The sequence below is a fragment of the Hippoglossus stenolepis genome, chromosome 15 (assembly GCF_022539355.2).
Source record: "Hippoglossus stenolepis isolate QCI-W04-F060 chromosome 15, HSTE1.2, whole genome shotgun sequence".
NCBI classification, from domain to species: domain Eukaryota; kingdom Metazoa; phylum Chordata; class Actinopteri; order Pleuronectiformes; family Pleuronectidae; genus Hippoglossus; species Hippoglossus stenolepis.
Genome location: NC_061497.1, coordinates 18,385,933 through 18,395,623, shown reverse-complemented (window position 1 = coordinate 18,395,623; position 9,691 = coordinate 18,385,933). Strand labels below are relative to the sequence as shown.

Below are 9,691 nucleotides of genomic sequence, written 5' to 3'. Positions count from 1 at the left end.
ATGTCTCTTTTAAATGACTCTGCCATCATTCATCCTCCAGGCTTCTATGTCATCGGATTCCAGACGTTTCCCAACATCAGTGTCTACATCATCTTTCTAGCATTTGTCTATTTGGTCACAGTCGTGTTCAATGTGTTATTGATGTGCATAGTCGCTCTTGACGAGAACTTACACACCCCTAAGTTTTTAGCAGTCGTCAACCTCGCAGTAATTGATGTGATATTGAACACGAGCACGATTCCCAGTATGATCAAGACGTTTCTGTTTAAGGACAATTTTGTTCCCTTCAACCTCTGTCTGGTGCAAATGTTTGTTCACTATACCAGTGCGTCTCTGGAGTCTTACGCGCTCGCTATACTCGCCTACGACAGGTTGATTGCAATTTGCTTCCCTCTGAAGCAGAACATTTTAAACACACGGCCAATCATGTTTTGCATTGTCAGTCTGACTTGGGTTTACTGCGCAGGATTGCTTTCGTACAGCACTTCTATCATGACTCGACTGTCTTTCTGCGGATCTGTCAGAGTGTTCAGCTACTTCTGTGACTATGCGCCGGTGTTTAGACTCGCCTGCAATGATTACTCACTGCAGTGGGCCGCAGCTTCAGCTTCTATGATGAATCTGTTTGGCCCCTTAACTTTTATATTTCTGTCCTACGTCAGCATCCTTGTGACCGTGTTCAAGATGAAGTCAGTGAGCAGCAGGATAAAAGCTCTCACCACTTGCATTGAGCACCTCATTCTTGTGGGTATTTATTATGTTCCTATATTCAGCATTTACATAGTTGGGCTCTTTATACGATCTGTTGATCCAGACCAGCGAGTGCTCAGCCTGTCGCTCGCCTCTTGTATCCCCCCCTGCATTAATCCCATTGTCTACTCATTGAAAACAAAGGAGATCAAAACCAGAATTGTGGCTCTGGTGTGGAGAGTGAAAATAAACCCTTGACAGCTACCTTTTCCATCCTGAATCAACGAGTGGAGGGTGTGTGTGTGTGTGTGTGTGTGTGTGTGTGTGTGTGTGTGTGTGTGTGTGTGTGTGTGTGTGTGTGTGTGTGCGTGTGCGTGTGTGTGTGGGTTTGAGGGTGAGAGAGACTTTTCTGAGCATGTTTTTTTTTTCTTTTTTCGATTGTTTCTCTAACTCATCAGCATGTGTCACAGACAAATATGAGATTATTATGATTTAATAATGTTTTTCAGAATATTGTTTTCAATATTCTGTTATTACATTAACAGTTGTCAATTTTATCAAGTGAATAAAACACATGTCCGAAGTCATTTTTAACACTATATAGCTGACTTATTTAGACATGAAGTAACGAACACATGATTGCATTTGAATGTAATGATATTTGCACATTTGACTGTTCTGACCACTTCTAAACTTTCTCTTACTGTAGCTCACACTTTCAAAATTAAACATGATGTGATGAAACATAAGGTGCAGGTATTGTGTTTAACTGAGGTACTTGCAGAGATTTTAAGCCTGTGTGCTGTAGTTGTTCCTCATCAGAAATGTATTTGGTATATTAACATAAGGTCGATCCAAAGATTCACATCACCACACTGAGGACACAGGCCTCCAGGCCTTAACTTAAACGTGTTGTTCTTTATGTTCGTTAAAACTAGGAAAATAAAGACTACGAGTCCGACATATGTTGAGAAATTAACTCTATTTAGGCTCAGATACGTACAGTAAACTGTCCTTTGTTATTATACTCAAATTTAAGCTGTACATGTATACAAATTTAAAAGTGCATTTCTATAAACTCAGGATTGATTGATGAATATAGACTGTTTGGATAGGAACACTTTGTTCAGTTTGATGCAGCGCTCCAGGAGAATTAGAAATAATTAAAATGCATTATTGTATGTTCCCTTTTCATGAAGTGACCGAGAGACTGAAAATAAAATAACATCTATATCTCAAGACAGTCCCTTGCCTAAAATGAATCTATAGCAACCAGTGGATAATTAAGTTTAAAGTCTGAATGGATGTTGGTGTTTTAAGGCCTTTGAGAAGCCTATAATTTATAAAACAAAACAGAAGCTGCAAGCTTGAGCTTTTTTGGAACACAAAAAAAAAAAACATGGCCAGAGGAAATTTGCCTTTGTCTTCAGACTCTTAGAAAGTATAGGTGTAACTTAAATTAAATGGCAGCCTCACAAAAACAAAATCAGTCTGCACCCACATGTATCTCTGTATATTTTAATTGTTTTTATCACTAGTGGGTACAACTGAGACTAATTAGTCTGAAGTTTATACAGTAAAAGGTTTGTTTGTTAAAGACAAGGTAATTAACCAAAACTCTCCAGTGATATCAACACAAATTGAGCTCATTAGACGTGTTTAGTTTTCATTCACTATGTGACCTGTTTAATTCTAAATGCATCCTCAGGGAACATTATGCAATAGGGTGATCAACTTAACCTTTGAACAACTTATGCAGCTCAGATTTCTGATGCAACAGAAGTAATAATAATAAACTTTATTTGTATAGCACCTTTCATACAAGAAATGCTGCTCAAAGTGCTTCACATACAATATAGATACAAATAAAAACATGCTAAAATGTACTACCCAAGAAACTACAAAAGTATTTTGTGGACTCAAACACTTCACCCACCACACCATCGACATAGTGGTGAGTAGAGAATGATATAATTTTAAGTTTTCGGTGAACTACCCCTCTGAGCAAAATCTGTCCCGACAGTCAAGACTTCTGAACTCCAAACAACTCTCGATGCATCTCAATGTATCACATCCACAATTTTCTGTATTACTGCACATGGCTGCTAGTTAATAAAATCAGTCAGACAAATATGAACTCCCTTCATATTTAGAAAGTGCTTTAAAAAGCATTATAGACTGTTACTGTCATCACACGTGTGCTGTAATTTACAAAATAAGGTTTTCAATTCAAAAATCAGACTACAACAGTAAGTCTATCACAGTGGTCAGTGCTCTCCACACTGATTTCACATTCATTCACTTTAGACTTGTGTGCTGCACCTAAGGCTTCAAAGGACAAACTCTGATTATAGCCTTTACTCTTTCAAGGTGGCCCCCGCTTAGCCCCCCCCTTAGCAGCCCCACTGCACTGAGGTGCATGACTCCGCTGGTCAACAAGTGACTCTGCTCCTCTGATGTTTTCTAATCACTCACACTTAGAACTATGGAAGTCCATTTCCGCCACTGTGATGACAAAAATAAAGATCCTGTCAGACATTATGATTAGAAACTTTCTCAAAATAATGACTCAGCATCTCATAATTATGATTTAGCATCTTATAATTATGACTTAGCCTCTCATAATAATGACTTAGCATCTTATAATTATGACTTAGTATCTCATAATAATGACTTAGCATCTCATAATAATGACTTAGCATCTTATAATTATGACTTAGCATCTCATAATAATGACTTAGCATCTCATAATAATGGCTTAGCATCTCATAATAATGACTTAGCATCTCATAATTATGACTTAGCCTCTTATAATTATGACTAATCATCTCATAATTATGAAGTACTCTCTCATAATTATGATTTAGCAGATTCACAAATCGTGAAATTTGTTGTGGTTTTGAAGGAATCACATGACCAAACCTTATCTTTACTTAACCTGGTTCACTGTCTCTTAACCATGACTTCCCTGCTCTGCTGCACCCAGCCTCAGTCAGTATCTTAATTCTAATTATGAGATACTAAATCATAATTATGAGGTACTAAGTTATAATTATGAGATAGTAAGTGCAATTTTGAGAAAGTTTCTCATTATAATGACTTCCAGGATAATTATTTTTTTCAGCACAGTGGCAGAAATGGGCTTCCATAGTTGACACTTTCCGGGCCCTAGGAGTGGGCTATACTGCCAAAAGGACCAGCCGGCTATGTTGGTACTAAATAATAATTTTTACTGATTCACATGAAAAATCCTCTAATTTTAACGGTTTACACTTTATAAAGGATAAACTAATTTTGTCATGAACTAAATATCCTTATATTACAACATTATTCTTGTTTGCTCTGTTCTCATGAATCCTGCCTCATGAATTTTCAAATCCTCCTCAACCCTCTAAAAAAACAACAGGTCCAGTTTATCACAACTACCTGTCAAAATAAAAATTAGGAATTTAAAAGAAATGTTTTCAACACTGTTTAACACTGTTACTGAAAACACTCGACACTATAACATTTATTATAGGCTCATATTCATATAACCTCGTAGTACTTCATTGTATGAATGCACAAGGTTGGTGGTAAAGAGTTATTGACGACCAAAAGGAGCTGACGTAACATGTTGTGAATATACATTACACAGGAAGCCATGTTATTTGTAGAAATGCACAGATACAATATTCTGGACAAGTATCAGTTCAGATATTGATCCATATTGAGCGGTTCATATATCAGCCAGCTGATCAACATCCAATACTGTTGACATTTCTGAAAGCTCAAATAAACCTCACTTTAAAAAACCTAAAACTAAAATTTTTCCGAACATCATTACAAGGAGATTCTTTAAAGTTGTTTAGAAATAATCTGATGTTGCACAAAAGTATCTTCTCGATGTTTTATGAGCTGCCAGGACAGTCTCCAGTGAAACACATTAATTTAGCCTCTGTTTCTGCAGAACTTTGTCTATGCAGCAAAGAATTGTGCAAACAATCTGAAGTTTAATGGCACCTAAAGTTCATTGTTTGTCACACTTAACCCACCAATTACAGAGAAGGGACTTTGGAGAGGGTATCAGGGGTGTGTGGCGGCCGTTCAGAGAAGAGATGACTCCGGTTATAATTGCAAACCTCCTAATGGATGTAGATGAGATTAATTAGGCTTAAATCTAAACAGTTAAAAGTGTGTTTGTTACATGAAAGGTCATTAACCAGCATCCTTTGGTAATGACATCACAAATAAGGCTCATTAGCAGGTTCCCAGGAGTCAGAGAATCCTTTTGTCTGGGGTCACCATGTCCTATGTTGGTGAATGTCCCCTGGGGTTAAACTGTTCATTGCCAATGTCATTATATCTTGTTGTTAAGTCACTTCATACACTTGAAGTTTATGCAAAGTTTGGAGGGGTCTTGTTGTTGTTGTTGTTGTTTTCACATTCCCACTGGTACTCAGAGCTGACCATATGTGATTGGAACGGGGTCAAGATGTCAGAGTAGCACCAGCATCTCAGAACAAACCTCATCCACCAAACTGGGAACTTTTGGACACAGAGACTTCTGTGTCGCAGCCCCCACCCTCTGGAACTCTCTCCCCGCCGATATCCTCAGAGCTACATCTCTGGACAGCTTCAAAAAACTACTCAAACACCACCTGTTCACTAAGGCTTTTGGCCTCAGTTAATGCTCCACCCTGCCATTAGTCCTATGTATTTCTATCCTGTTTTGTGCGATGACTTCCTTTTCTTTTCTCTATTGTCTCCACGGACATATGTAAAGCGTCCTTGGGTTTCTTGAAAGGCGCTATATAAATTCAAGCCATTATTATCATTAATAAATGCTGCATTTGATCAAACCTCCATCCTTAATTTCTGTTCTAAGCCGCACAACTACACAGTCTACAAAGTGTTACAAAACCCAGTAAAAGTTGCAACAACCAGAAGCACAACTGAATCAAATTCAGAAACCTAAAAAGCTAAATCCAGATAGCTGCTATGCAGACTGGTAAACTAGATCTGACACATCCAGCAGGTTCCTGTCCAGGTGCTGAACCTCTGAGTGAGACTCTCAGTGGGCCTACGTGCTAGGTAGCATGGCTGGCATTGTTAGCACTGTGCCATGTGTAGCCCATTGACTGGTGGCCACACAGTCACAGAGCGGAAACCATAACTCCACTATAATCAGTTAGAAAATAGCTGTTGGCTGCTATATTGATGTTTAAAATCTGATACATGAGCTTTACATTTCTGTTCCAAACCTCGCTGAGTAGGTTTGAATGGTTTTTATTACACTTTGAATAGTTTGCTGTTGAGATTATAAGTTGAATTGCTTAGTTTCAGAAAAACATCATGAGAAGTTTGTTTGGGTGACTCTCATTGGATGAATCTTTTATTTCGTCCTTGTAATTCTTAATTAGAAGGTTGAATGATTCCTCGGGAGAGAAGTGAAGAGGGTATATTTTCTACTGAGCACAAGTCAGACGTGCAGACAGTCAGTGGCTGCTACTGATGGTGTCTGCATCATATGGAGTCCCACTGTGCACAGTGATCTGCAACAGACCAGGTGCGGCAACAGTAAATTCGTATTTTGTCCCGTGTTCAAATCATAACAAAATGTGAAACGTTTTCAAAATGCATATGTTTATAGGTTTGTTTTGAAGTATGTGATTGGAAGGACTAATGCACTCGGTGTTCAGATGTCATGTTTTCCTCTCATTCAGACTTGAGAGATTTCACGCTGTGGTCCAGAGGAGGAGCTCAACTATGTCTCTTTTAAATGACTCTGCCATCATTCATCCTCCAGGCTTCTATGTCATCGGATTCCTGACGTTTCCCTACATCAGTGTCTACATCGTCTTTCTAGCATTTGTCTATTTGGTCACAGTCGTGTTCAATGTGTTATTGATGTGCATAGTCGCTCTTGACGAGAACTTACACACCCCTAAGTTTTTAGCAGTCGTCAACCTCGCAGTAATTGATGTGATATTGAACACGAGCACGATTCCCAGTATGATCAAGACGTTTCTGTTTAAGGACAATTTTGTTCCCTTCAACCTCTGTCTGGTGCAAATGTTTGTTCACTATTTCAGTGCGTCTCTGGAGTCTTTTGCGCTCGCTATACTAGCCTACGACAGGTTGATTGCAATTTGCTTCCCTCTGAAGCAGAACATTTTAAACACACGGCCAATCATGTTTTGCATTGTCAGTCTGACTTGGGTTTACTGCGCAGGATTGCTTTCGTACAGCACTTCTATCATGACTCGACTGTCTTTCTGCGGATCTGTCAGAGTGTTCAGCTACTTCTGTGACTATGCGCCGGTGTTTAGACTCGCCTGCAATGATTACTCACTGCAGTGGGCCGCAGCTTCAGCTTCTATGATGAATCTGTTAGGCCCCTTAACTTTTATATTTCTGTCCTACGTCAGCATCCTTGTGACCGTGTTCAAGATGAAGTCAGTGAGCAGCAGGATGAAAGCTCTCACCACTTGCATTGAGCACCTCATTCTTGTGCTTATTTTTTATGCTCCTATATTCAGCATTTACTTAATTGGGCTCTTTATAGGATCTATTGATCCAGACCAGCGAGTGCTCAGCCTGTCGCTCGCAGCTTGTATCCCCCCCTGCATTAATCCCATTGTCTACTCATTGAAAACAAAGGAGATCAAAACTAGAATTGTGGCTCTGGTGTGGAGAGTGAAAATAAACCCTTTTTAAACCCTTGACAGCTACCTTTCCCATCCTGAATCAGCGAGTGGAGGGTGTGTGTGTGTGTGTGTGTGTGTGTGTGTGTGTGTGTGTGTGTGTGTGTGTGTGTGTGTGTGTGTGTGTGTGTGTGTGTGTGTGTGTGTGTGTGTGTGTGTGTGTGTGTGTGTGTGTGTGTTTGAGGGTGAGAGAGACTTTTTCTGAGCGTGTTTTTTTGATTTTCGATTGTTTCTCTAACTCCTCAGCATGTGTAACAGACAAATATGAGATTGAATAAAATACATGTCCGAAGTCATTTTTAACACTATATAGCTGACTTATTTAGACATGAAGTAACGAACACATGATTGCATTTGAATGTAATGATATTTGCACATTTGACTGTTCTGACCACTTCTAAACTTTCTCTTACTGTAGCTCACACTTTCAAAATTAAACATGATGTGATGAAACATAAGGTGCAGGTATTGTGTTTAACTGAGGTACTACCAGAGATTTTAAGCCTGTGTGCTGTAGTTGTAACTTAAACGTGTTGTTCTTTATGTTCGTTAAAACTAGGAAAATAAAGACTATGAGTCCGACATATGTTGAGAAATTAACTCTATTTAGGCTCAGATACGTACAGTAAACTGTCCTTTGTTATTATACTCAAATTTAAGCTGTACATGTATACAAATTTAAAAGTGCATTTCTATAAATTCAGGATTGATTTATGAATATAGACTGTTTGGATAGGAACACTTTGTTTGTCCAGTTTGATGCAGCGCTCCAGGAGAATTAGAAATAATTCAAATGCATTATTGTATGTTCCCTTTTCATGAAGTGACCGAGAGACTGAAAATAAAATAACATCTATATCTAAAGACAGGCACTTGCCTAAAAATGAATCTATAGCAACCAGTGGATAATTAAGTTTAACGTCTGAATGGACGTTGGTGTTTTAAGGCCTTTGAGAAGCCTATAATTTATAAAACAAAGCAGAAGCTGCAGGTTTGAGCGTAAACCTCTCATTCGGTTGAAAAAAAAAAAAACATGGCCAGAGGAAATCTTCAGACTCTTAGAAAGTATAGGTGTAACTTAAATTAAATGGCAGCCTCACAAAAACAAAAACAATCTTCACCCACATGTATCTCTGTATAGTTTAATTGTTTTTATCACTAGTGGGTAAAAGTGAGATTAGTCTGAAGTTTATACAGTAAAAGGTTTGTTTGTTAAAGACAAGGTAATTAACCAAAACTCTCCAGTGATATCAACACAAATTGAGCTCATTAGACGTGTTTAAATAAAATGTACTTTTAGAAGAGAACAGATAATAAACATAAGAACATGTTCAGATGACATTTAAAAGAAAAAGGGATAAAAAAGAAAAATAAATCATGTTAAAAAAAATTTAAAATGCATAAAAGCAGAAAAGAAAGAAAGTGATCAAATTTAAAGACATTCACTGAACTAGCTTCTCTGATATTCACTGTTTTCCTCGGGAGGCCTGTAAAAAGTCCATTACAGTGATCCAGTCAACAAGGAGTTTGATGACCCAGATTATTTTCCAACATTTCTCTTTTTGATTTACCAAAGCACGAGGAGAAGCACATGTATATCTTTGCTTTTGAACAGGAAAAATAAATCAACCCAACTGAACTGATGCCTCAGTGGCTTTTTGTTAACTTTATTTTGACAGAATTATCTTTTGACAATAGCCACTACAATGTTATTTTAACATGTTCTACTGTTTCATAAAATCTGTTCTCTTTTTATTTGACGTACATTTTAACATGTTTAAAATTTGTATCTATATTGTATGTGAAGCACTTTGAGCAGCATTTCTTGAATGAAAGGTGCTATACAAATAAAGTTTATTATTATTACTTCTATTGCATCAGAAATCTGAGCTGCATAAGTTGCAAACATAGTTGTTCAAAGGTTAAGTTGATCACCCTATTGCATAATGTTCCCTGAGGATGCATTTAGAATTAAACAGGTCACATAGTGAATGAAAACTTAACGTCTAATGAGCTCAATTTGTGTTGATATCACTGGAGAGTTTTGGTTAATGATCTTGTCATTAACAAACAAACCTTTTACTGTATAAACTTCAGACTAATTAGTCTCAGTTGTACCCACTAGTGATAAAAAACAATTAAAATATACAAAGATACATGTGGGTGCAGACTGATTTGAGAGGCTGCCATTTAATTTAAGTTACACCTTTCTAAAAGTCTGAAGACAAAGGCAAATTTCCTCTGGCTACTTTAGTTATTTTCTCTACATGTCAGACTCATAGTCTTTATTTTCCTAGTTTTAACGAACATAAAGA

The 9,691-nt window shown here is 37.7% G+C and overlaps 2 protein-coding genes across 2 annotated transcripts in view; both read left to right on the top strand.

The window, feature by feature from the left end:
• The window catches only part of LOC118121687 (olfactory receptor 2A12-like), an 8,685-nt gene extending 7,737 nt beyond the window's left edge, over positions 1-948 (top strand). Inside the window, exon 2 of the mRNA XM_035177738.2 lies at positions 15-948. Within this exon, the coding sequence (XP_035033629.2) occupies positions 15-948 (934 nt within the window). The remainder of the gene's footprint in view (positions 1-14) is intronic.
• A 5,487-nt stretch (positions 949-6,435) lies between these two features.
• LOC118122492 (olfactory receptor 502-like) lies at positions 6,436-7,389 on the top strand. Its single transcript, XM_035179211.2, has one exon. It carries the CDS (start codon positions 6,439-6,441, stop codon positions 7,387-7,389), a length of 951 nt encoding a protein of 316 aa, XP_035035102.1. The 5' UTR covers positions 6,436-6,438.
• The last annotated feature ends 2,302 nt before the right edge of the window (positions 7,390-9,691 follow it).

Coding starts and splice junctions, on each gene's coding strand:
- LOC118122492 (XM_035179211.2), top strand. CDS start 6,439: ATGTCTCTTTTAAATGACTCTGCCATCATTCATCCTCCAGGCTTCTAT.